Source organism: Lipophrys pholis (assembly GCF_963383615.2).
Source record: "Lipophrys pholis genome assembly, chromosome: 10".
Classification (NCBI taxonomy): domain Eukaryota; kingdom Metazoa; phylum Chordata; class Actinopteri; order Blenniiformes; family Blenniidae; genus Lipophrys; species Lipophrys pholis.
This window is the reverse complement of record NC_137640.1, coordinates 11346357-11373424: the sequence shown is the minus strand read 5'-3', so window position 1 is coordinate 11373424 and position 27068 is coordinate 11346357. Positions and strand designations below refer to the sequence as shown.

Below are 27068 nucleotides of genomic sequence, written 5' to 3'. Positions count from 1 at the left end.
TCGTCACCCATAGGTCCACTTAGCTGTCAATCAACTGTACACGTTTTCCCATTGGTCAGGCTCTTTCGCATTTATCGTGCCATCTCGTCAAGCTGCTGCTGTGTAATCGCAGGTAACTTTCTTACGATAGCCTTCCGCTGGACGACCTAGTGCTCGCAGGGCTCCTGCATTTTGAGGATTTCAGACACGGTACGCAAAACAGGGCGTCGGAATTGGGCGTTTTGGTCGTTCTTGTCGTCGCGCCACGTTACGGCCGCGTTTCCCTCCCGCTGGAAACCCCTCAGTCCCTCAAAGGCGTTTGAAATCGGACACCGCTGGCGTTGAGGCCCTCACTTTTTTTGTGCGGAGGGATACGTTGTTGCGTCTGACAATGTGGACGGAGGTGGTGAAGATGTCTACGAGAAGAATGAAATCATCTCAGTTGTAACAACAAAAAAGGAAGACGTGAGATTAGTTGCTATTAGACATTTGTTTGCACACGGACTTGTTACGTTGTACCAAACACGTGGGCGCTGTGTGAAAAGCAGCTTCCCGGGACAAAAGGAAGACAGCTCCCGTGCTCCAATGCGTTTCATGCACTGAGGTCGAAATTCTCTTGAAGTTTTATGTTTTTCCCCTTGCGAGTCTCCGCTTTTCTTTTTCCTGTTGGATATCACACACCCGGAGAGGAGAGGTAAAAACACACCATTGCTCTCTGCGTTTCGGGGCAACTTGCATTTACTCGACGGGCTTTCATTGACGCCTTATTTTGACGCCTGCGATTGTCGAAAAGTTTTCGGGAATGTGTGGTTAAAGCGGGGGGATGTAAGTTTTTTTTTTTTTTTTTTTTTTTTTTTTTTTTGTCTGGTTTGAGGTGGCGAGCCAAGTGTGCGGTGGTCTCCGCATCGACCACCGACAGGAGGAAAATACCCCTTTGTTCTGCACATTTATTATTAAAAAAAAAAAAAAAAAAAGCGGGGTTTTGACGGGAGATGTGAGCGCTGCCTGCCTCTTCCAGCCTCGTTTTGTTTTTCACCGTGTGTTTTAGCCGCTAGCTGCTCCGCCTGCGAGTGGAAACATTAAGAATCTTTTACGTTGTGTAACGCTCGCGAGCGTTTTAGCTCAACTTTATGCTATGGACCTGCGTGTGTGTGTGTGTCGGGGTGTTTTCCACCGGAGACCCCAAAACAAACTTTCCATAAAAACCCCCTTTGGTGGCCCTTTAAAAAAAAAAAAAAAAAAAAAAAAACAGAAGAAAAAAAAAACATTCCTTTATTGGAAGTGTCTAGCTACTAGCTAGACTTTTATTTTATTGCACGTTTGGCAGGAAATTCCTCATGCTCCCACCCCCACCGTCCCCTCCACTGAGCTCCCCCTTAATGCACGACTTATACCCCGATAATAAGTAAGCAGAAAGAGGCCGGGGCTCCTTGCGTGAAGTTTTGGAGCCCTGCTCCTTTATTCTCCAGGGCCAGGCCCGCTGCACTTGTTTTACACGGGGGGTGGAGGAGGAGGTGGTGGAGAAACACAAAGTGCAGAGTGTGTGTGGATTTTTGTTGATGGAGTTCAAAATAAGTCGTGAATGGTGGAGTTATCGGTGATAGTTGGATATCAAGGTTTGTGGCCTAGTGGAGCGGATCAGATCGTGCACATCCTGTGGTGCACTTACGTGTTTACTGGCTTTTTTTTTTTTTTTTTTTTTTGTGTGTGTGAGGAGTTACAACAAAAGTGCCTTGCTTTTGGGGGAGAAAAAGTGGTGCAAGCTCGGTGCATTTGTGGCAGATTTAGTTGGGGTACTGTTTGAATCAACAGTTGAAAATGTATTTCACGCTCAGTATGGCAGCCCCCACTGAATAGTCCTGAGAATAACATGTTTTTATCTATTTACTATTTCCTTCTACAATCCTTATTTTGGCTGTGGACAACATACACACACAGGACTGTTTTTTTTCTCCTTTTATTTTTTTTATTGTAGTTTTCAAACTTGGGCAAACCCTCGGGTATCTTCAGATAACACACTTCCTAGAGGAGTAAAGTAAAACTTAGTGGAGCTGGTTATTGTGCTCCCAAGCATAAACATCCAACTTTAGGATATGCTTTTGCTCATGATTTTATTATAAACTTTAACTTGTGGGGCATGTTTTTGTCTGGGTTTTTGTTCGGTTATTAAAAGTGCAGTCTATTTTTGGAGGATGTCTTCCCTTCTCTGCTTTGTGAGGGGTGACAAAGACCCCTAATCTGCTTGCCTCAAATATTGATCCAGCAGTAGCTGAAGATGCCATTTTGTTACATTAAGCTCGTCCATGTGCTCTACCCCATTAAACTCAGTAGTTAAACGACATGTGGGAATGTTGTACCAAAGTTGCAGATAACAATGGGAGCCACACTTCTGTAGCTTGTTTACATGTGGGACAGTCTCATGTGTATGCTCACTTCTTTTCTCACTGTCCCAAGGTGAAATCAGTTCCACTTCCCAGAGTTTACTAAACACGGATGGCAATGTTTGCTTCCTTTTGTGGCAACTAGTGTCATATTCTCGTAGTTTTACTTTATTTTTATTTCTGAGTTTATTTTTTCAATTCAAATGCATGAGTCATTGCCAGAATTCCAAATGTTCAGAGTTGCATTTGTTTAAATCCTGCAACCTGCATGTTCCCCAAGACATTTATTTATGTACATTTATGTAAAATATGGATTTATTTTGCGTGCATGATTTCTGCAAGTAATGAATTATAAAATGGGCTGTAAAAGCACACCACCTGTTGGTGTCCAAGTGCCTCCATTCTTCCACTTGCTCCCCTCACCACTAGTTCCCCTGTGAGGCTTGCAGAACCACCGCTCAGCATCAGAGAGCGGCCTCAGCCTTGTGTTGGAATGCAAAACGCTGGGTAAATCCAGTGTTCATGCTCACTGTGTCATTTGACAAGGTTCTTTCTGAGTTGACATATGGTAATTTGGTAATGACGTGTTTGCATACAGTCATTAGCTCTGCCTTTCACCCCTATTTCCTTGGGCTAACAATAGTCCCAATTATGTCTGTAATTGTAAATGTATTACACTCTCTTTTATGTAGCAATGATCGACATATGGTTGTGTTATTTGCCGGAGTTGCGTAAAATTAAAGACTTTTTTTTAAAAGTCATTACTTGGTTGTGATTTGACTAAAGGCAGAACCTTCTTCATTTCATGACGGTCTCCTCAGCTGCCTGGATAGGAAGACATAGTCTGCAGAAAAATGTCATTTAGAACAAACTTGACCAGAGTTTATATAGTGTATTCAGTATGCTTCCTTTCCCTCCTCTTGGGTTAATATTATGGAGTGCCAGTCATTTGAGCTGTTTGGGTTTGTTTTTTTTGTTTTTTGCTTGGACTCATGTTTTTAACTTCTCCAATCCACATTTGTTTATGTCCTGCATATACATTTGTATGATCAGTAGAATTTTTTAATAAAAATAAATCATTTGATGCATTCGAGTTAGAAAAAAATCTATTCACTTTGCAGGGGGGACTGCACACAAGCATTTGTTTGTATTTTAGGAGAAACAATGTAGTGGCATTTATCATCTCATGGGTTTAGGTAGGGGTCTAGCAAAGAGAGTAGCTTAACTCATTCATTGTCGTCATCATCATCCCTGTTTTTTGTATAATTCTTTTTTTTAAAGATTAATATGTTAGCTTCTCTTTGTGCTTGCTAGTGCCATTAAAATTCTGTATCTGCAAATTTCTCTCATAGGGTTTATTAGAGACTGAAGGGTATGAGCGAACAGCAGCAAAGAATGGCTGCAGTGGGAACTGACAAGGAACTCAGCGACCTCCTGGATTTCAGTGCGGTAAGAGAGTGGGAGAGCAGTCTGGGTGGTACTTGTAGGTGGGTGACACTGGGAGGCAGAACGTGTGCTGCGGGTGTGGGGATGGGCACAGGAAAGCTGGAGATAGACGTGGGGTATGAGATGGAGAAAAAACACTTGGGTGGGAAGTTTGTGTCCTTTTAAAATTAAGTCGTTTTTCATAAGTGAGGTCAAGATATTTGTAATTGCATGGAATGGTAGAGTTGATTGCATGAATGTATGGCTAGTGAAAAAAAACAACTTGGACAGCAGGGTGATGATTTTTTTTTTTTTCTAACATTTATATTAAAGGTTGTCCCATACTTTAAATAATACAGCAATGCAGGCAACAAAGAAGTAGAGCTTAAAATGTAGATCACAAAAATAGGTTCTTTAAAAAAAAAAAAAAAAAAAAAAAGGCTTCCAGTGTAAAATATAAATAGTCAACTGCAGAAAACTGGCAAAAAAAAGTGTTTGTCTCTTTATAGTCTCCTATGGAAAGTATTGTCAGATATCTTCTGAGCAGAGTAGACGGCGTCTGCGTTTGTTTTTGTCATATTTTACGTTTTCACTAAGATGTGCTTGGAGCTATCCTCTAGACATTATCTACAAAGAGGATAGAGATATTTGGTTCAGCTTTTATTTACTTCTGTTTCACTTTGTTGTAAAGCCTTTCTCTGCTTTATGCTGACATAAACATCTCACCGCCCCAGTGGAGATGTGACTCCCCCCCCCCCTCCCCCCTCCCCCCCTCTAAAAAAGAAACCACATAGTTTTTCTGAAACTAATATACAACAATTCTGAATAAATATTGCATGGGGGGGCGGGGCAAAAAGGGTTTATCCAAAATTTGACTCATAATTAATGTTTGACAGCAAACGTAATGTCTAGCGAGACTTATTCAGCCAAATTAATTCATATAATCAAGAGTGTTTGACATTTGATGTTGTGCAACACTGGAGGAAAACAGGAACAGTTTTAGGGTGTAATTAAAATACTTTATTGTGCGATAACATTGTTGGTAGATCGCCTCGATATACGTAGCTGCTTTGTTGACGTTGTCAGAATCCCTGCTACAGCGCACGTAAAGGAAACCTTAGCCCATGAAAGAAAAATACCCCGTGTTGTGGAAAGGGGGGATTTGTGGGAGGTTCTCATTAGACGGTTGGGTTCGTGTTCGAATAGCTCAGACTGATCAGCTGCCAATTTGTATCAGCAGATGTTCTGTTTAAATATGACATTGATAATCAGGTGAGAAACTGTTGAGCGCTGTACAAACACAGTGCCGCCTCCTCGTTTTATTTGCTGGCTGGTCATAGAAAGCACTGGTGATTGGATGTGGGATAAAGCAAAACTAAACTATCTTTCACAATTTGAGCAGTGAAATGTAACGTTGGCATCTAAATCAGTTGTTTCACTGCTTTACTTGTCAAAAAGATAATTTTTGTGTCAGCTTGCATCATTGTGTCCTAATTACAGCCACATAGCAGATATTTAGACCACACACACACACACACACACACACACACACACACACACACACACACACACACACACACACACACACACACACACACACACACACACACACACACACACACACACACACACACACACACACCACAACCTTGTGGTAAGATTTCAAAGTGGTCTGGTGACATAAATGTTTGGCAAGTTCAAGTGTTAAAATATATCTGGTCTGAAATGTTGTTTAATCCAGTAGTAGTGTTTGATCTAGATAACTAATTAAATATTTTAGAGAATTGCCAAAATGTTCATTACGTCATTTTATTTTCGCTGTAATGCTGTAATAATCAGTTGGTTTCAAATTGTTGAAACTGAAATGCCTGTAAGGGAAATACGCATACACACAGAGCCGAATGACACATGTTGTCAGTGGATTAGGATGTGTGAAGTGTGCCCCCATTTGACTTGTTAGTTATGGTATCTTCCCACTTTTGTCTTGTAGATGTTCGCACCTCCAGTAGCCAACGGGAAAAACAGGACAATGACACTTGCCAGCACTCAGTTCAGTGGATCAGGTAAGACTTCAGACCTGTAAGATTGTTTTGTCTGACGTGAGTTTTACTTTTCAGCAAATATTGCTGCAAAGCGCATGTTTGCAATGTAATATTACATTTTTTGTTGTTTACGGTTATGTCAGATGATGAATGAACAGAAAAAGACCCCCCCCCCTTTTTTTTTCAAGATTACCACACAGGATACATTAAAGGGCAACTCGCCAACATAAAACACATTTTCCTAGTTAACCTTTTTGTGGTTTCTGATGTCATGTAGATGGTTTCACTTTTATTTGTGCAGTTTTTAAGATCTGAGTGCTACATATATATGTACAAAAGAGACCAATAAATCCTGTTTGTTGTGTTTCACAGAATTATTTATTTGGAAATACTCGACACCTTCCTATGTTTTAAGCAACAGTGCTGTGGCAGTCTTGGAAATCTATAGGTTCACTTTATTAGCGTTTAGTGAGACAGCAGAAAATCAAGCAAGTTGAATGAACAAGTAATAAAGTGTGTTGCATCATCCTATGTGCCGGCCATGGTTTTAGTGTTCCAACTGTTTTAAAGTGTAAAATTGTGGCGCTTAAGCCTTTCGAGCACCTGAAGGTTTTGAGTGAGCTTTTCTCTCTTCCTGAAGGTTATTAGTAAGTCGTGTTACTTTCGTTCCTCTGTCACCCTGCCAACCTGCCGTGTGAAATCGAGTCACACTCCCCAGAGTTCCCCAGAGTGAGAACTTGGCCACTGAGGAACAAAGGCAAAGAAGGGGGCTTATGGACTTGAAACGACTCCCCCACCCTGAAGTGTAAAACACTCCTCCCCCAACACGGCACAGGGCTCTTACCCCTACTGATCTGCAGGAAATGGCTCGAGTCTGAGACAATGTCCCTCACCCCTAGCTCACAGCCTCTTAAACTGGCCCAGCATGCAGTGAGTGGCCAGAGTGGGAGAGGGAGTGCTTGTTGAATAGAGGGATCAGCCTGTGGAAAGCAGGATTCTGTTTGTTTCTGTTACAGGAGGCAATTACTAAGCAGTGAGGAGTTAATTCCTCCCCCCTCCTCGTGTCCTAAAGTGTGGCCCTCGGCCATTGACACCCATTTTAATGTGATACTTAAAGCTGCCACCTTTAACTTTAGGAAAGATGCAGGTACCATCTTGTGGCTCTGCAAAACCAAAATGCCAATGAGCAAATTGTAGACGAAGTGTTTCGTGTTGATTTGTCCCTAGTTTAAACATGCGTGATGCATTTAATGCAAACAGATTATTTTAGAAAATTTTGTATATTTCTTTGTCTAAATTTACATGAAAGAGACCTCCATGCTTTGGCTGCATCGACAGTTCCTTGCATCTTGTGTGCATATGTCGAAGAGGACGTGCAGCAAGCTCTTTTTTTTTTTTTTAAAGAAGACTGCTTTAAAAATTGCTTGCGTACAATGATCCATGGCCACAGAGCAAGAAACCCATTTATTATAGACATAATGACCATTAAAGAACAATGCCCATCTGTGACGTCACTTAGGCGACATGTATATTCAGGGACCCAGCAGCGCGGGAACGGTAGCGAGCAGCCCAGTGGCCCACCAGACCACCTCTATTCATCAACACAAAAGTGCTCAGAGGGGTGCTAATTGCATTAGGCGTCCTCTCTCTCTCTCTCTCTCTGTCTCTCTCTCTCTCTCTCTGTCTCGCTCTCGCTCTCTCTCTCTCTCTCTCTCTCGCTCTCTCGCTCTCTCGCTCTCTCGCTCTCTCTCTCTCTCTCTCTCTCTCTCTCTCTCTCTCTCTCTCTCTCTCTCAGAGTTGAGAGGATTGGCAATAAGTGTGGGATGTTTGAGGAGTAGGGGAGGCAGAGTGTGACGGTGTGTGGTGCGAGCTGGCCAAGGCTTGAGGCAGGCGTCCCCTCTGTCACCTCTGCAGCTGCTGGCAACGTCTCCATCCCCCGTCAAACACACAAATACATGAGACACGACAGGCTCATTTCCCTTAGATCACAACAAACAGCACTGTAAATTTACACTTGTGGTCCCTGTAGAATGGTCAACTCGCTCTGTGTCCTTAACTGTGACGCCCTCGTTTTTCTACCTGTGCGCGGCTGCCGTGCGGTCGCATTTGGTCAGCACATTGCTTAATGGTAGTGGGAAAATCTAAGTCCTCAGAAAGAGGAAATCTCAAAGGCAAGAGGCTTCTTTCTTCAACTAAATTAGAAGTTTTCAGAGCTTGCAGCCGCGAGAAGGCTTTGTGGCTCAGAAAATAAATATTTTTCTGGGCTCTGGTTGTGAGTCAGTATTTGTCTTGCCATGTGAGTACATTCACACTAGCAATGCCAGAATCTGGATCGATCCAGAGAACCTGTTGCTTTCATGCCAATTCCATGACTTAATTTTTTTTTCTTTTTTGATGTTTGGGCAAATAAGTGGAGGAACAACTTTAAAAGAAAAATAAATAAAAACATTTCATTTGTTGATATTGTTTGCTTGTAGGACTGGCAAGACTAACAGTCTCATAATGAGATTACACTGAACTATTCTATGGCAACGGAGTAATGTTTATACTCAAACTGCCTCTCTGCATTGTCTGAAAAATACTGTAAATATTACATTTTGATCTTTCTATTTGAATGAACTACATTGAACAGTACAATACCCTGATGTTGTCATCTTCAAATCCGAAAAGGGTAATAAATACTGCATTTTTCATTAATAACTATATAATGCAGTATATCTTATTTAAAACTGTTTCTGTGTTTTGCCTCCACCTTAACAACATAAACACCCAGCACAAAACTACAAGCTGACAAACTACTTATGAAGGTGTGTTCACAGTGCTGCACAAGTATCACATTGACTGCCATGACATTCGGTTGCAGCTACAGTGGATACCTGCAATATGAGAGCTTTGGGGTTCTGTTGTTTTTGTTGTAAGTGTTGTACAACAAGGCAGCCTGACACACGAAAAAGTCAAATTAGAACAAGATTAAACCCATATTGGCTTTGTGTTTTTGTGTCTTGTTTTTAATTTAGACTGCTGAAGTGTTCAGTGGGACATTACGAGGTCACTCGCAAAATCCGGTTTACAACTACAAGCTGAAATTTAATTTGTCTGGGCAAAAAATGTTGATGTAGGAGTGCATTACTGGCCTATTTTAGATGTCTTGTTATGTACTTTTGGAGTGTAAACTTTTAAATGTTGATGCTAAAAAAAAAAAAAGGAGCACACCCATCCTTTAGATATTGGTGTTCTAGTTTTATTTCACAGTTTAGGTAGATTGTGTTCTATTTCTTCCCAACTTGAACAAGACCTTTTGATATATTGCTTCCTCACTACTTTATCAGTAATATTCTGCACATTTTTCTAGGATTAATTATATGTGATATTAGTCAAAACAAAAGATTAACAACAATAGGAAGGTGTCTCTTCTGGCGTTGTTGGGCTCTCCGAGGCGACAGTGTCACCTCAGCAGCCCTCCACCTTGTTTTAATTGCCTTTGAGTTAATTACTCCAGTAAGTGTGAAACAATGTTGTCAGACTTCTCCTGCACAGCAATGCTTTTTCTCTATCCTCCGCACCCCCGTTGGCCAAATGGAGGCTTCTTGGGCGGTTGAGTGTTGTATTGGAAATAGCTGTGAAGATGAAGTTACTCTCTTAACTCTGCTTGCTGGCTTCACAGGTCTGTTCAGTGCAGGATATTGTTGAAAGTGACATTGTGAGGATATATTTATTTTCTTTAGTTGGTTACCTATTAGATTTTTCAGTATTTAGTACTCGTAAAAACACTTGTGAACTACAAGTAATTTTGGATGAGGCGAGGCAATGTGTTTTGATGTTGAATAAAGAAGGTGTTTGAATTAGAATATGTTGCAGCTCAAAGCAGACAGTCTCAGTGTCTATCTCTAAACTGGAATTTCATCTCAATGATTTGGTATCCCTTCTCTTTGCACCGGGCTTTGGCTAAAATGTCCTCATACAAAGTCTGTCATCTTTATTTAACAATGAACTCATCACCAGTGTCCTGTGCCATCAGACATGGTTGATGGTGGTGCAGCGCTTTATTAGAGCTGCTACCTTTCAACGGTGCAGATCTGACAGTGAGCAAGGCTGATCTTCTGAGGTCCCCTCTCCTCACTGCTTGCCTGATTCTCCATGCCACTGGCATCAGCTCCATAGATCACGGCTGTCGCAGCGTGTGTAGGTGCTTGCACCGCGCTGTTACTCTCATCACTCATTCTCACTCGTCAGCCAGGCTGCTGATCTCACCCAGACCTCTCTCTCTCTCTCTCTCTCTCTCTCTCTCTATCTCTCCCTCTCCTTCTATCTCACTCTCTCTCTTACCTACACCCCCCCATCTCTCTCTCGTCCCCTTGCTTTCTCCTTCCACCCTCGCGCTCTTACTTTCCTCACACACATTTTTTTAATTGGGCAAAAAAAAAAATCAAAGACAGAATATGAATATTCATAAGGAAACCACATTAATATGCACAATTATGCAAATCAGCATGCAATTAAGCCTTGTGTCTCCAGAGAGCCTGGATAGCATTAGTGCATAAGACAGGGAGAAGGGGATGATGGGGGTATTTTGGAGTTTTCTGCTTCACCAGTCTTTTGGCTGTGTTTTCTTTGTGCTGCACATTGGTTCTTTTTGTTTTTGTTTTTTTTACCTAAAACACAGTGGTTACATTTTTTGGCTTTACACATTTTGTTGTGTTTGAATGTGTTGGATTGCCTTTGCAAAATTCAAATGTGGTTTTGATGACATTTTAACCTCTCAGAGCACATTAGGATTTAAATAGTTAATTTTCCGCTATTTGGTGACCATAATGAACACTAATGACAACACGGAACAACGTTTCTCGCACATTTTACCCGGAATTGGTTTACCATTGCAGTAAATCTCGATGCAACAAAAGCACTCTCTCATCAATAGTGTTGCTCGCGCCTGCTTTGTGGGATGCCAATTCTTGACCAGTAAAAAAACTGTTATTTTTCTTGACTTGCAATATCATGATTTCTCTGATAAGAATAATCATCAGGGATGTTCTTTACACCAGCAGTGCCACAATAAAAATATTTTCTCATTAGAGGTTTGCCACTATTCTTTGACTTGAATCTTTTTTTTTTTTATAATCATTTCAGATGTTTCTCAGACAACATGCTTATCCTTCCGTACGGTCACTCTTACTGAGATCATTTTCTCTCATTTTTACAGCAATAGATGAGCGCAGTGGCTCTGGGTCTTGGGGTTCTGCAGAACAGAACAGTCCCTCTTTCAGCCAAGGACGGGTAAGATCTGAACACACACTCTCGAACCCTTTAGTTGCACATGGTTTTACGTTTGCAGATCTAAGCAGTAACACCAGATGCCATGATATCGCCACACACTCACACGTATTCAGTTAATCACTCTGCTATAGATGAAAACACAAACACACACACCCTCTCCCCCAGTCACCACAACAGCTTAGTACTTTTTTCCTTGCATGTGCCATATTTGATTAGAAGTGGTGGTTTTACTTTCTACCTAATAACCTTGGCCCAGGATCCTGCATTGGCAAGCTCTCTGGTAGCCCAGAACCTCAGTTGAAGCCCATCGGTAATTGCAGCTTCACATCCGCCATAACTGTCTTGGCACAACTCTGTATATACAAGGAACAGGGGGTGAAATAGAGGCAGCAAGCTTTGATTACCACAAGTTGATAATTAAGAAAGTCGGTTTGAATCCCCCGAGCTGATGCTGATTTGTTTGGCATGGATCCTGTCAGTTAGACAGAGAAGTGGAGGGAGGGTAACCACCAAGCCACACAGTAGTGCTAACAAGACGGGGTGCACCTGAAAGAGTGGCTCTCATTTAGGTACGCAGGTCTTTATATTTACCACGGTAACATATGTGTGTTTGCCTTTTGGTTTGTATGTGACATTTTTCATGCAGAACTACGGTGAAGGATCTCACTACAATGAGCATGAAGGCTTGTCTTCCCCATTCATCAGTTCAGGGATTGCTGGTATGTCTTTGTATTTCTTTCACTATTTTATTACGTGAACAATTTTTTTTCTCTTTTACCCAGATGTTATCAGTATGTTAACATGTCTGTGCCAGAGGAATATGGCTTTATCGCTCTGCAGTTTAAAAACATTTATGTTTATAATGGCTGATGGCACTATTTTGGATACTTTGTTTTGACCACAGAATTGTTTTCTAGATGTAGAAATGTGTGTGTGTCTGTGTGTTTGCGCATGTGTGTATGTGTGTGCCTGTGTTCATCCGTTGAGTGTTGAGGATGTTAAGGCACTGAAGCATAAACCTTCCCTTGGGTTTTGTCTGGCGGGCGGCTTTATGCAGCTGAGCGTACTGAAAAAGGGGCGGGCATCTCTGGACTTTATGTACTTGTGAAAACGTACTTTTCATTCGTAATAGCACACATCATTGCATTTTAAAATCTGTTCACATACACATGGTGACCATTGTTGAAGTAACCATTCCCTTCACTTTACAGGTAAAAATGAGAGGCCACCATACCCTCCATTTGCAGGCCAGGTATGTGGCTTCTTTTTTTGTATCTAACTGCAAAGTTACACATGTGAGAGACATGAAAGCAAGTAATGTGCAAGTGTAAAGGAAGCTCTGTTCTCTCACTTCTCTTTTCACATTAAACCTTTTGAATTGACAGTAGTTTTGGTTTCTTAGAAGAGAACTCGTTTGGGCTCTGCTTTCTCACACCCATGTACGTATTATTAGTAAAACCTTTTCTCCAATGTCCTCTCCCAGCCCGGTTTTCTTCCTAGTGACATAGCTATGCCCAGCCCGGATGCTATGTCCCCCTCTGGTCTGAAGTCTGGCTCTCAGTTTTATCCGTCATACCCCAACAACCCGAGGAGAAGGCCGCCTGAAGGAGGCATAGGTAAAGGGGGCATGGCTGGGGACAAGTTTATTTTTGAGCTGGGATTTTCCAGACTTGATCTCCTTAACTAGTACTACAATTACCGTATAGTTCCCAATAGACGTGCAGTGCACAAGTGCAAGTATCGGGATGTGCGTCTATTGGGAACATGTGAGCGCAGGTTAAAACATTCTGTAAAATACGGTGATGACATGCGCCGTTGTTGACAGGAAAGTAGTGCTGCAAACCATGCACTTGCAAATATCCAGATTTGCTGTGGCAGTCTTGGAGGAGGGGGCGACTGGGCGACTGCTCCCCCAGCTGTGGCACAAGCCCAGCCCCAGATGGAGCAATGTTTAGACTTTTTAAAGAAATTGAAAATAATTAAATTGACTGTCGTTTCAGCTTTTTTGCACCCACTGCAAAATAGCATGTTTGATCAAGTAGTGAGGTTTGTTTTTTCTTCGCGTGCGCCACATCTTTGAAAAAGGGGTGGTGCTCTTCTACTAGGCGGTACTCTTCTATTGGGAACTATACGGTACTAATTCTTAATAAGTAAATATTATTCAAACTAATCTAATAATTGTAAAAACTATAGTATGTCAGAAATAAGTATGACTTTGAGAAACCAAAAGCTGTTTTCAATTGTTAACATATTGGTCCAAAATCCAACGGATATATGTTTGTATTAAGTTTGTTTACACCATTTTAAAAACAACCTTGTATACAGAATTGGGCACCATCTGAGTCACGCACAGTGGCCTCCTTTTTTTTCTGCTGTATATTTTGTGTACTGCAGTTGAATTTAGGACAATCACTTGATGAAACTGCACCTGAACCTGAATGTGTCCTTTCACAGACGTTATTTATGTTTTTGCCTCTCTTTCACATGTTTTTTTCTGCGTTTCTGTTGCCTGTATGTAGACACCCAGCCAAAGAAGATTCGGAAACCCCCTGGCCTGCCATCCTCGGTGAGAGCTTATTTCTGCTCATTTTCACAGCTCACAGCCAGTTCTCTTCCCCTGTCTCTCTCTTTTTATCTCTCTCACTTTATATTTGTCTCACTCTTTGTCTCTTGATTTGTTTATTTCTCTTTCGCACTCTTTCTCTCTTAGTCCGTCTCTCACTGTCTCTCTCTGTGTCTCATATATATATATATATATATATATATATATACACACACATACTCACTGCTGCCTGCCCTCCTCTGCTTGAGCAGTTCTGTGACAGACAGGGCTAAAGACCCTCTGCTCAGTCAGACTCTCAGCGAGCTGACAGTGAAGCAACTTGGGTCCCAATAAACATCATCACTGTGGTTGTCTCTACAGTCAAGTGGTTTCAAGTGGTGTTCGGGTTTGATTGTCATGTAGACAAGTAGTTTTATGGGATTTTCGAGGTACTTTGTCGAGTTAACGTTCCTTCTTCGATGGCCTGACTGAATTGCATGTCGTGGGAGAACACAGACTGAAGGTCCACAATTCATAGATCCTAATGCATGAATGATCTAGTTACATAGACATGTGCTGTTAGCATTGAGGTTGATGCAAGGTTAGAAAATGCATTTGTTAAAGTTTCCCTTCTGTGAGTTTTAGTCCCTCAGCATACTTTATAAGAACATGGTTCCTTAGCTGAATGAATTTGATAAATTTTGGGGGGGATTTCAATTTGTTCAGACAACTATGATGGCTCTTCAGCACCCCAAGTAGTTTTGAATATCTCATAATGGTTTTGATTTATTGTGTCAAGTGTCACATTTTGTCAGAGGGCCCAGCGATCCAAACAGCTGATGCAGCTGAAGTATGAGGATGATGACACCCTAACATAGCTGAAAATACTACTCACCGTTACTTGTTTCAATATAAGCTCATGTCCATTGCTGTTGATTTGTAATGACTTCAGTTTGTCACATCATATCCAAGTATTAGTCTTGTTTACTGTAAACAGTTTCAGCGCCCGTAGACGGCTCTTTCAAGTCAACCACGTAGTATTTTGAGTACAATGCAAGTCCCTGATTTCATGTTTTAAATTCCTTAACCCTCTTCGTGGAGAGCTGGTTCAGTGCTTTCTAAGGTGCCCAGCGGGACCCGAGCTGGTCTGTGTTACCGTTGCTGTTAATACCCAGTCCACATGCTTCAGCTGCCATTGGATCATCAATGTGAAATATTGTCATTGCACAAACACAAACATTTTCTGTAACCCTGTCCTTACGCTACTGTAGCTCTCAGATGACAGGGGTGACCTAAAAGATAAACAGAGTGCGGGACCTCTGAATCTCACCACTTGTGGCATCCACGTTTGACCACGATGGCCTCAACCAGGCCGCCAAAAACAGATGAGACACGTCAGATTAAAACAAGATTTTCTGTGTCCTGTCTTTGACTCATAATTCAATATTTTTAGTGTTAGTTATACAAATCTTGATAGAGAAAAATACATGGTATTGAGTTGACTTGACTTGTGCCTGTTTTGGTGGGGTTTATTTCAGTGCATTTAATTCGAGGGATTTATATAGCTGACTGCGTCTAAATCACAAGCAAGGATGTGTAATCTGGTAGGAAATTAAGTGAGGCGTTAACAGTGTTGCACAGGGTCTCTTACTGAGATATAGCTACAGCTCGCAGGCTGCATTGATCAGATGTGTGACTTAATAGTCAGTATTGGGACAGATCAGAGTTCACCCTCATGAATACTACTCTGAGCCCAATTTTGATTCCGTGTTTGAGAAAGAGATAAGGAAGTCATAATTTAATCAGACTCCTGCCGTCCTCCACCTGTGGGTGCTGTCGTGTTGAAGTGGCTGCTGAAACCTCTGCGTGCAGACACACTTTGCGGTGGTGACTACATCACAGAGATAAAGTGTGAACACTCTGTTTGGCCGAGGCCCCCTCTTTTTCACTGTCTGAACCTCAGTCATTGCCCGCAGTGTGAGCGATGGCTGCGTGGTTTTAGTGCAAATGATGAGATGTCTATGTGTGTGTGAACCCCCCTCCCCCACCTCACCCAGCCTTCCGCCTATGCTTCACCACATGATGGCCTGGGTGGGCCTCCCCCTGTGAGTGACCCAGTTGTGAGGCGCAGTGCTTGCGAGGCCTCTTAGCCCCGTGTCTGAGCCCAGATTAATGACTGCCGATGATGATCCTGTGGTCTTTCCTCCCTCCCACACGCCTCTCTTCCCACTTCTCTTCACCACTTCATCAACATACTCTTTATTTTTGCTTTATCTGCTTTTGTCACTCCATACACTTCATGCTGCTCTAAATCGGTGCAGTATTGGCTGCACTTGTAAACATAATTTTCAAATTTTTATTTAAATGATAAGCTGCCTGACGTCTGTGTCCCGTCATTGCCGGTGTACAAGACCCTTGCTCTAACCCCAGTGAACCTTCACCTCCACTCATCTGCTAAAAAATATGCCGGAGCTTCTCTAATGCCCCAAAGTTGTCCACGAGACAAACCAAAACCCTCTTTGGTTGAATGAGGCACTTTTGAGGTTAGCTTGATGCTAATCTTCATCTGCTCCCCCACCCATTGCCACAACCCATGTTTTTCTAATGTAGAGACCTTTACACGGTCATAACCTGAATTACATTAAACCCCTATTAGTTGAGGATTTTACTCTAGAAATCCCTTTCTTCCTGAGAATACAATTATCCAGCAGCACTAGTCATTGTGTAGTTCTGTGTTCCCATCTAGAGCAGCAGGATTCACTCAACATTGTTCCCCGTGAAAGAACAACTCAAAGCCTATTGTTAAATGAAGCCATCTCCATCATGTTTTCCCCTGAATTAACCGTGATCATTTTAAATCCCCTGTTTCCTTCACACTCCCCTGGCCATATCAAGCTTTGTTTAAGTCATTTAGATTACCTTCTCTTGTCCCCCTCAACACCCCTTATCTCTACCCATTTCATAAATCATCAGGGCCTTCATTTTTTTCCCCTCAATTCTCCCCCTTTGCCCCTTTACCACCCCCTACCCACTGCAATCTCTTTCTCTCTCCCTCTCTTTTTCTCTCTCTTTCCCTCTTGCTGACTGGATCCCAGCCCCCATCTCTCTCTCCCTCTCTTCGCTCCCTCTCCTCAGCCCAGCTGCCTGTGGAGTTGGATGTGGTCCAGGAACAGGCAGATGGCTCTGTAATTAGAAGTGCATCTCTCCATTCCCTTTCCACTTCTCCCTGTTAAATCAAATTACAGAAAAAATCCCTTCTCTGGATTAGCATTCTTTGCAGCATAGCCTCCATTCTCTTTCTCTCTTCCTCTATCTGCCTTGCACTACAGAGGAGGAGAGGAAAAGGAGGACTGAGTGGCAGCTGATGGTGTCTGGAAACCAGGGGCTTCTTATGTCTGTCTTCAGCTTGTGTATTCGTAGGCCATCAGTTTTGTTGATGAAGGCGCCAATATAAAATGTCCAGCTTCATCAGAGCTGCTCATTTTCACATGTTCTCTCCTGTGTTGATGACATATAGAATGTGATACTGCTAGTTTGAGGACATTGCTGTAGGATTGTGCACGGATGGGTGTGTTGGCTCACTGAATGCATGGTATGTGTGCGAGCTGATACTGAGAGTGTAATAGGGAGGGGCTGCAGGCCAGGCAGTACGATGTCACTGGGGTCCTAGAAGCAAGAGGAAGTGCTCACTGTGCACTGGGATTCAAGCCGTCGCTGTGCCCAGCATGCCATGGCCACTGTGCTCTCCTCTACAGGCTAGGAGCCGGCCTTCCTTCACTGCCAGCAGACTCCCTCTTGCCATCTTGTGGCCACTTTAAGCTAGTGTTTTGAAAAGGTTTTCCATGGCAAGATTAAGGTTGAGTTTCACACTGCTTTGCTGCTCATGATTTGTGAGGGTTACATAGGTACAAGCTTTAATATTTGTCCTTGTTTATCTAGGTATATGCATCCACATCTGGTGAGGAGTATGCCAGGGACAATGCAGGATACCCTGGTGCGAAGCCTGGAGCAGTGTACCCCGGCACTTTCTACCTGCAAGGTAACCTTTCAACAAAACATCACTTGAATCAATTTGATCGGCAAGCCTTTTTTTCTTTCTTTGTGAAGCTCTTCTCATATTTTGAAATGTGCTTTCACTCTCCTCAGAAGACCCCTGGTCATCTGCTGGCTATTCTGCAATGCTGGGTAATTCTCCTCACATCGGACAGCCAGGCTCCTTCTCTGCAATTAATCCCCAGGACAGGATGGTGCGTAGAAACGGCTTTATTTCTCTCTTGAAAGTAGACACTGTGTCAATGCTTGATCAGTTTATATTTTATTTCTCTTGAAATTGTGGCAAACTTCAGGGTATTCTATTCAAATTACATTTGACCGAGAAGAGGGAAAAAAAAATAGCTTGATGCATTATTTTAATCTGTAAAGAATGAATAATTGAGCTTTAAACTGTCTTTACAAATACATTGTTCACATCGGGTAATTGTCTGTGAGCAGTCTTTGTGCCTTATGAAGCTACTTGTATCCTTCCTCCAGAAGCGTCACCCCCTGCCTCTGTCCCCACAGAACTATCCACTGCATGGCAGTGAAGTCAACGGCTTCCACACGGCCCCCACCACCTACAACCACACGCCCACCATCAACGGTGAAAACATCATGGGTAAAAACCACTGTTAGAATTGGCTTATTCACCAACATATCTCCGTAGCTTCTGTCTCGTATTCAACTGCTGTGGTCATGTCATCTTTAATTTTTTTTTTTTCTAAATTCAAAAAGAAATTAACAGGTCATCTGACTCGCATTATTTATTTTGTCTCCGCAGCCAACCGAGGCACCACAGCTGGCAGTTCGGGAGATGAAATTGGGAAGGCTCTTGCCTCAGTGAGTTCTCCTCTGTTTGTTGTTTTGTTTTGTTTAAATTAGTGCTGGGCAATGAAACACTTGCAGTAATTTTCCCAAGAGTTTTATTTTATTTATTTTTTAAATTTCGCTTGACAAAGTGAAGATGTACTGTGAAGACAGAAGAAATGAGTGTAGATTCTACTAAGAATTCATAAAGTGACAAAACTCTGTTTTCAGTTTTTTGTTTTTTTTGGGGGGGGGGGGGGGGTCTCATCCAAAACTGATTTAATGATATGGTTCAACAACATAATGAAGACTTAACAATGCAATACATGCAGACTGTCAAAGCTTTTTTATTTTTGCACTTGTGCTATAACCTTTCAATTTTGTTGCAGATTTACTGCAGCTCGGCAAACATTTCAATGCTTGAATGTGACTAGTTTATACAATTCATTTGTATTAATCATTAAAAATACTTTGACATTTCTAGCTGTTTTCAGTCACGCTCATTGGCCAAATTATGATGAGCTTTATGAAGATAACTGGGCTAGTTTGCAGCTTATGAACCATTGTTCTGCATTTGGATATAATTTCATGTACAGCAATCTAATGTTTTAACCATTTTCCCCCCTCCAGATTTACCCATCGGACCACAACAGTAATAATTTCTCCTCCGCTCCGTCTACTCCTGGATCCCCGCAGACTATAGCAGGTACCATCTGATGTTTATACTATTAAAATGTTATTAATTCATGAAATGTCGTGTGTGTGTGTGTGTGTGTGTGTGTGTGTGTGTGTGTGTGTGTGTGTGTGTGTGTGTGTGTGTGTGTGTGTGTGTGTGTGTGTGTGTGTGTGTGTGTGTGTGTGTGTGTGTGTGTGTGTGTGTGTGTGTGTGTGTGTGTGTGTGTGTGTGTGTGTGTGTGTGTGTGTGTGTGTGTGTGTGTGTGTGTGTGTGTGTGTGTGTGTGTGTGTGTGTGTGTGTGTGTGTGTGTGTGTGTGTGTGTGTGTGTGTTAAACTGTTGCTGTGGTTTTCTCATTTCTGGGGCTTTTTTTTTTTCCTAGATTTAATCTGCAGAGCTTACACAAATTAGGTTAATCTGTCAGTATTGTTCCCACGCTATTTATTTATTTACATTTAGAAACTATTTTACCTTCCTAGTTTGTTTGAAACCTTGTATTTGCCAAACAAAGGTTTTTGATTAAACAGGATAGTCTGCACATTTAATATTCTTCAGCACAAAATATTTTGCCGTGTCTGCAGCTCCGTCTTAAGTAAAGGTAAGAATTAACAGTAAACACGGTTTGTACCACTTCTCTCTGCAGGGGCTCAATCTCAGTGGCAAAGACCAACCACACCCAGCTATGAAGGGCAACCACATGCACTGGCAAGTGAACATATTTTCTCCTCAATCTACCATCATTTGCCCATATTACTATTGTCTTCTTACTTTTGGTTAACATTGTTCAATCTATTGGTTTACTGTATAATATAGAAAAAAATACTGTTGAAATTATAAAAAAAAAAAAATATCCAAAACATACCTGGGAGTCTCATTAATATCTGGTTTCCTCCTTTTTTTGTAGCAGAGTAAAATGGAAGACCGTTTGGAAGAGGCTATCCATGTGCTTCGCAACCATGCCGTGGGCCAGGGTCCTGGCTTGGAGGGCGCCCACGCTGACATGCACAGCTTGCTGTCCTCAGTACACAACGGGGGCCTCGGAGGCCTCTCTCCAGCTTTTCCCAATGCGAGCCTTGCCCTCAGCAACAGACATCCTGCTATGGTATGTCACCTACTCTGATCATCTTGTTTCATTTTGTATATTTGATCAATACTTGGTTTTTGATTGTGTTGTTGTCTTCACACACCAAAAAAATGAAAAGGTACATGTACAGTCAAACAATACTTTTTTGTAGTTTTGTCTTAATCGGCCTCATCTGAAAAATCCGAGCTGTAATGTCGAGTAAATGAATCTTTATGCAAAGGGGCAACATGGAATTACATTTTTTTTTTTTAAAGTTGTTTTGAGATATAATTGGCAAGGGAAAAAAAATAAAATAAAAAATGCCCCCCAAAAAATCCTGAAATGCCAAAAAATGTATGGTTAGAACTTGAAGTCCACAAGAAACATAAGATGTTCAACTATGAATCATTGGTGCCATCTACTGACCAACTAACAAATTGCAATAAAGTAGGGTCACAACTCGAGTCAAACTGACCACAGTTAAACACCGACTAATAAATTATACAGTGTTAATTATTTCATAAAACTTGAAATATTCTTTGGTCCTTTAGAAATACTGTGTTAGTGTGTTTATGTTTTTGATTTGTCATGGCAACAGCATTTGTTGTGTTTGAAGGAGTGGTGTTGTGCTTTCGTTCCTGTGGGATTGACTTCATTGTCCTTCATTAGCAGGGAGGGAAACATGAGGAGCCCACAGGCCTTCCTCCCAGCAGCACTCTTCTGCACGGCCATCACGCATCCGGCCCCACACCAGCAGTTGGTCAACCAGAGGGCTTCACCAGTATGTTATGTGATACATGACTTTTTGATTGGATTACATTTTTTTTTTGTCTTCATTGATTAAATGATAAGTTATTTTGTGGCTCGAGGCCTGGAACACTAAATAATCGGTGCTGAGATAAAAATATATATTTTTCACAAATTTTACTTTACATTAATGCAAATCTAGTTTAAAGATTTTAGTACATTTCTGTAATAGGATTTATATTAATGTATATTCTTAAAAGTCAAAATATTTAGTCTTTAAATGGAGTATTCACAGATGTACATTTGTCCCAAGGTCTTCCAGGTGGTTTGGCTCGGTCCACACACTCCTCCAGCAGCTCAGACATCAAAAGAGAAGACAAGGAGGATGATGAGAATTCCTCTATTGCAGACAAGTCTGACGACGAAAAGAAGGACTCCAAAGCAGCGCGCAGTCGAACAAGGTAAGGCTCATATTCGTTTGTATTTGTGTCTTATTTTGTCACAGGTGGAGACTGTTGGCTCACTAATCATGAGGATATATAAAAGAATGAGTTTGATCCTGGAAATCTCCACCTGTCAGCTGTTAGTCACTCTGAAAAGCCTGTGTTCATCGTCATGTCTTCTGTCCTGTGTTTCCCGTGGAGTACGCAGGCTGTTAGGTGTTTAACAATGTCAACCCCCCCCCCCCCCCCCCCCCATCTCCCCTTCATGTCACGTTTTCAGAAAGGAGGCGTTGACCCTCCAGATGCTCTCTAGCCTTTCAGACCAGAAAGATGAGTAAGTTTCTCCAAAAGAGAATCAGTTTCTAGTCCTTTATGGGCTCTTGCCCGACACCAGTCCCAGCTCACATATAAATGGAGCTGCTGTTTAATATTCAGACCCTTGATTGGCAAAGTCGTTGCTCTGTTACGACACTGAGAATTGGTGTCAAGTGTGGGTTTGATGTTAAAAAATGGCTTTAAATCCATTATATCTGATGGTTTGGTAGGAGATCTCTTTCTGCCTCTGGGCTTATCATTTTATCTCCGTTTCTAAGTAGTCAGGATAACGAAGACGACGAGGACCTTCCCCCCGAGGTGAAGATGGAGCGGGAGAGGGAGCGGCGAGTGGCCAACAATGCCCGTGAGCGCCTCAGAGTGCGGGACATCAACGAGGCATTTAAGGAGCTCGGGAGGATGTGCCAGCTGCACCTCAGCCATGACAAACCTCAGACCAAACTTCTCATCCTTCACCAGGCGGTCAATGTCATCCTTAATTTAGAACAACAAGTCAGAGGTCAGTCGCTATGGGACAGGAAATGTGTTTGTTTGCCTGTTTTGAATACTACCTAAACGCTTTTACTGAGAAGGTCTGCTCATGCCTGATTTTTGTTCTTTGTCAGAGCGCAACCTCAACCCCAAAGCGGCGTGTTTAAAACGCCGCGAGGAGGAGAAGGTGTCTGGGGTGGTGGGTGATGCTCCCATGCAGCTCTCAGGAGGCCATCCTAGCATGGGCGGAGATGGCCACAATCCAGTTGGCCACATGTAACACCAGGTAGGCGTCAGAACTGATGTTAGGTGTTTGTTCACCTTTTTGGCAAAATGTTTCATTTCAAAGTCAAGGAAGTAACAACAAAGGTTAAAATGACAGTTATCAATATGGTTGCTGACAAGATATAGCACATAAATCCACTAACTTGGTGAGATCAGGGAATAGTTCTGGATCTGACAAGGGACATTTTCATTTAGTACAACAGTAAATAGAAAGAAGCTGATTAAACAGTGAGTAATAAAAAGATCTACTGTTGATGGGTAAACTATTCCAGTCAGAGAGAGCCATTAACATGAAGGCTTGTTTGCCTTTGTTGTTTGTTTTTCCTAAAATGTTGAAGTTCGTGAGAGAGCTGAGGATTGTGCAATGGTAGTAATAGGTACCAGATTTTAGCTCAAGCAGTGATGACAATTGAAGTGTGTACATTTAAAAAAATAAGGGTGAAGCGACTGAGTTTTCTGTGTGAAGGAGGCCACTGAAGTGTGTTGTACATTGTGACAGATGGACAGTCTTTATTTTTTCTTGCTAATGCTGATCGATGCAATTCAATGCTGCTGTTTAGGTTTGTGATGTTTAAAAGCTCTTCTTCTCAATGTCTCTGGTCTTTCTCCCCCCCCACCCCCCCCTTTTTTTTCTTTTTCAGACCCGGAGGGATTTTTTGCCTGGCTGTCAGAGGATGTGGCCTTAACCAATTTCTTCCACCCATTATTCTCAGTGTGTGTGTAAATGTGGACATGTCTGTGTATTGTCCGTTCAAGTTTCAAGATGCACATTCACACAATCGTACACACATGCATACTGCCAAAACTGACACAGCCTGTTTGTCGCACTCCCAACCATGACTACAAGCTCAAATGTGAAGAACTTTTTTTTTTTTGAAGTTTTGCTTTGTTTTATACATGTAAAATTCTTTCTTTTTTTTTTCTTTCTTTCTTTCTTTTTTTTTTTTATTTCTTTCTGGTTTCCACATGATGAAATGCCGGAGTACTTTTTGTCCTGCCACAAATTGGGACTTCACACACTGCCGAGAAGTACTCTGGCTAAAAAGGAAAAAAAAAAAAAAGGAGACCTAAACAAACACAAATTAAATCGAGGATTTGTGCCTAATTGTTACATGTTTTCTATTTGACATTTAAGCAAATTGCTTTACATGTGAGGAACATTTATTGTGAGGAATGGCTTATGTGGATAAGCAATTATTTGTTAATGTCGTCATTCCCAGCGTGATGGTACAGTCTTACATATGTTATGTAACCAAGCCCATAGTTGAAGATGAATTGTCAGAATGCAGCGACTTTTCCTCGTCCTTGAGGACAGTGGGGGGGAAGAAAAAGGCTGAAAGACATAAGTCAAAAAAGACGCGACAATTCAAACGCAGCTTACCTGCAAGACGGGAACTCTGACCCAGAGGAGTCTCTGACTGGAGCCCCGTCTCATCCCTCAAAGCACCTGGAGACTTGGAATCAAAGACTTCTTCCTTGAAGGTTATGAATTATCCAAGCGGTAGAATCTTGTCAACTACAAAACTGTTCTTCCTGTTTGTTGACCATGAATTCTAGTATTACTCCAGCAGACCTTTGTTATAGATCCAGGTTCTTGTACCGCTTTTTGTACCGAAGCGTACACTGACGAGACAAAGCACAGTTGTACAATTTTAAGCTGGACGTTAAGTGTTGACCTGTATTGCGTTCTGGTCCCTGAAAGTCTTGTACAAAAAGCCATTTGAATCTCTTGCTAAGTGGTCAGCACCGCTTTTGTGCGGCAACTTCCGAAACAAAATAAAAGATTTACTGACGGTGCCAGCAGACTTCCCTGAATTGATGATCTGAAGAAGAAAAAAAATAATAATTTTTAACCTGGGTTCCTTTTTAAAGGAGGGATCTCATCAGTCCCTTGGTAGTCGAAGCGTGTAAGCTTTGTAACCGAGGGTTTCTTTTCCTAAACGAGCATTCCCACTGAATTACAGCCCTTCACCTTCCTCCTGAGTAAGTGTGTTCTCACGTTTCTTACCAAGAGAAGTGTGACGTGTAAATTCACAGCATACATTATTCTGTTTCATTTTTCAAAATTAAATATATATAAAAATCTATATTTTTTGTTAGTCTATACATTGTAGATTTTTTACATAAATGGCAATATTAGTTTGAAGTTTAGAGTGTATTGTAGACGAGCTGTATGAGGGGATATTTGACATTTAAATGGAATTGTTGAAAAATGACTTCAAAATTAAACTGGGATGGCAGAGGAGAAGGGTCAGCAGATGGTGAATGACATGTTGAAAGCGTTTGGTGTATTCTTTTATTCCAGTTTGTTTGTTTTTTTATTTTGTGAGGCGTATCATCAGCTACCCACTTCAGTTCTTTCTTCACCGTTTGAGCTAATGTGGACAGAGTTTGGTGCCACCGTCACGCTGACGTGCTTTAACTTCAGTCGTGAGGCACTGGCAAAGAAAAAAAAAATGTTGGAAGGGATTTTTTTGTCTCTATCAGTAATTATGCAACTGGTTTTTGAATGTAGCTAACATACAAATGTGGATCGCCTTCATTTTCAAAGTTGTGTTCCTGTTTTGTTTGTTTGTTTTTTTTAAATTTGTCAATACAGTGTACTAGTTTTCATTTCACCCTTTTTTCTTTTTTTTTTTTTTTTCTTACGTCTGCTATCAACCAAGTGGCTCTCGTGTGCAGCTCACTCTTTCCTGCACATTTATCGTAGCGGCAGACGTTTGGGTGTAAGGTAATGGATAATGTGGAGAACAAAACAGTGTTATTGTGATGTTATTCCCATGTCATGTCATGTTGTGAATGGTTTCTTTTTACCAACAATATGTAATCACAAATGGGAAAGAGATGAAGAAAAAGACCTATACAAATCAATAGCGTGGCCTTTTCATTCTCAAGACTTAAGATGTCATGATGGGAGAGTGATACCTTATCAGTGCCTGAACTTGTATTTTCATTTAAGACAGTTTTTTTTTTTTTGTAAACCATATCATTTCATTAATCACGGAGATTAAAGAGGTACTTGTTCATTCCCCCACCCTCCATTCTCCTAATTCTTTTTTTTTTTTTCTTTCTTTTTTTTTCTTTTTTTTTTTTTTTCAATTTTCAGGAAGAAGTTTAAATGGTATAAAGAGATTTTTTTTCAGTGTATCTAGTTAAATAAATAAATGTTACTTAGATCTTGTTAAGTTTTTATTCCTTTATTTCTTAATTATTCAACTGGATTATAGTGTCCAACTGCTGTTGTAGTTAAGGTCATGTCATGGGTCCAGGTCGTGAGTTTTCTATCTTCCCTGTATTGCTATTAAATACTTGACATGATGGGGTTCAAGAGGTGCTACTTTTGGCTCTGATTGTCTTGCCTTTGATGCACACGGACGTATTTCAGTATGCTTCAGTTTCATTGTAGGGAGTGAGTTTTATTTTCCCCAAGCAGCTGGAACCTCTAATGACTTGGAGCATTTAAAAAAAAAAAAAAGAGAAAAAGAAAAAAGAAACCTGTACATCAGAGTGCAAGCCCTTTGCTGCAGCGACTTTCAGTATATTTGGTGACAGTTTCACGCCCTAACCTTCACACTACCAGCTATTTGGCGGTGTTGACGGTGACATTTTGGGAGAAGTTCTGATTTGTTTTAAGTTGCATTTCCAGTTCTATTTAATCTTCCAAATTCGGCAAGATTATTGCTGTATTATTATTTCTATTTTTTTTTGAAGGGGGTATGTTGACTCTGTCATTTTAGTATTCGATGAACATCCCATTAGCCTGCAAGCCACACATTCAAATTATGCGGTTTGGGGAGCTCAAGTTCTTCAGACAAGTCTTAGACTGAGACACTTTTTGAAATGTGCTGATCAACAACCCAGATCACTGCAGGATCATGTAAAGTTTTCAGCTGATGGGCTTGGACTTCTTATGATGAAAGAAAGCGATAATTTAAAATCTGCTTTTAATAAATTTGTCATATCTTTGTTGAACTAACAAAGGGGTGAGACTATTGAGTGTTAAATACATTCACAGGTACAGAGATTGACGTCTTGGAGTGAGAACACTCAAGTCCTCCATGGTCCTCGGGGTGCCTCACTCAATCTCTATCTCTTTCTGTCTCTATATCTGTTTTTCTCTCTCTCACACATATATATAAATATAAATATATATATAGTTGAGAACTGTCCTGTATATAACAGTAATGTAGCAATAAATGTGCCATTTTTAATAACAGATTATACCTTTTCCAATGTCTGGCTTTTGAATATTGTATACATAAAAAGGAAAATAAAGGAAACCATTGTAATAAAGGGTTTATTGTAGTTCGGAAATGGATTTGTTCATGTTTTTCAATTAATTGCATTTCAATCGGCTTGGTGTGGTACGGGCACCACATCAAATTCAAAGCACCGGCCAAAGCTGTTTTTCATAAAGTCAACATGTTTACCAAAGGGACAAGATACACACAGATCGTTTAGAACCACGCCGTGTGCCAAACGCAGACCTTTAAAATAGTGGCCTGAAACGACCCCGCGCAGAAGCACGCGACCAGTGTGTTATTTTTAAACAGGCAATAGCGGCGGG

At 41.3% G+C, this 27068-nt stretch overlaps 1 protein-coding gene across 13 annotated transcripts; it reads left to right on the top strand.

Annotated features, from left to right (window-relative positions):
- The first annotated feature begins 100 nt into the window (after window positions 1-100).
- tcf3b (transcription factor 3b) lies at window positions 101-25530 on the top strand. Of its 13 annotated transcripts, none has more exons than XM_080473746.1 (21): window positions 349-673; window positions 3713-3809; window positions 5776-5848; window positions 11028-11101; window positions 11748-11820; window positions 12313-12353; window positions 12585-12717; window positions 13621-13667; window positions 17583-17682; window positions 17790-17890; window positions 18204-18297; window positions 18460-18518; window positions 19116-19191; window positions 19803-19864; window positions 20064-20261; window positions 20892-21003; window positions 21283-21430; window positions 21693-21746; window positions 22009-22244; window positions 22351-22502; window positions 23143-24327. In XM_080473746.1, the coding sequence occupies exons 2-20, from the start codon at window positions 3735-3737 to the stop codon at window positions 22494-22496; spliced, it is 1902 nt and encodes a 633-aa protein (XP_080329872.1). In that variant the 5' UTR covers window positions 349-673; window positions 3713-3734; the 3' UTR covers window positions 22497-22502; window positions 23143-24327. The 13 variants fall into 13 exon arrangements, with proteins under 13 accessions (XP_080329866.1, XP_080329864.1, XP_080329872.1 ...); XM_080473744.1 differs by having other exon boundaries at window positions 22006-22244; XM_080473736.1 differs by having other exon boundaries at window positions 351-673; window positions 18174-18297; window positions 22006-22244.
- The last annotated feature ends 1538 nt before the right edge of the window (window positions 25531-27068 follow it).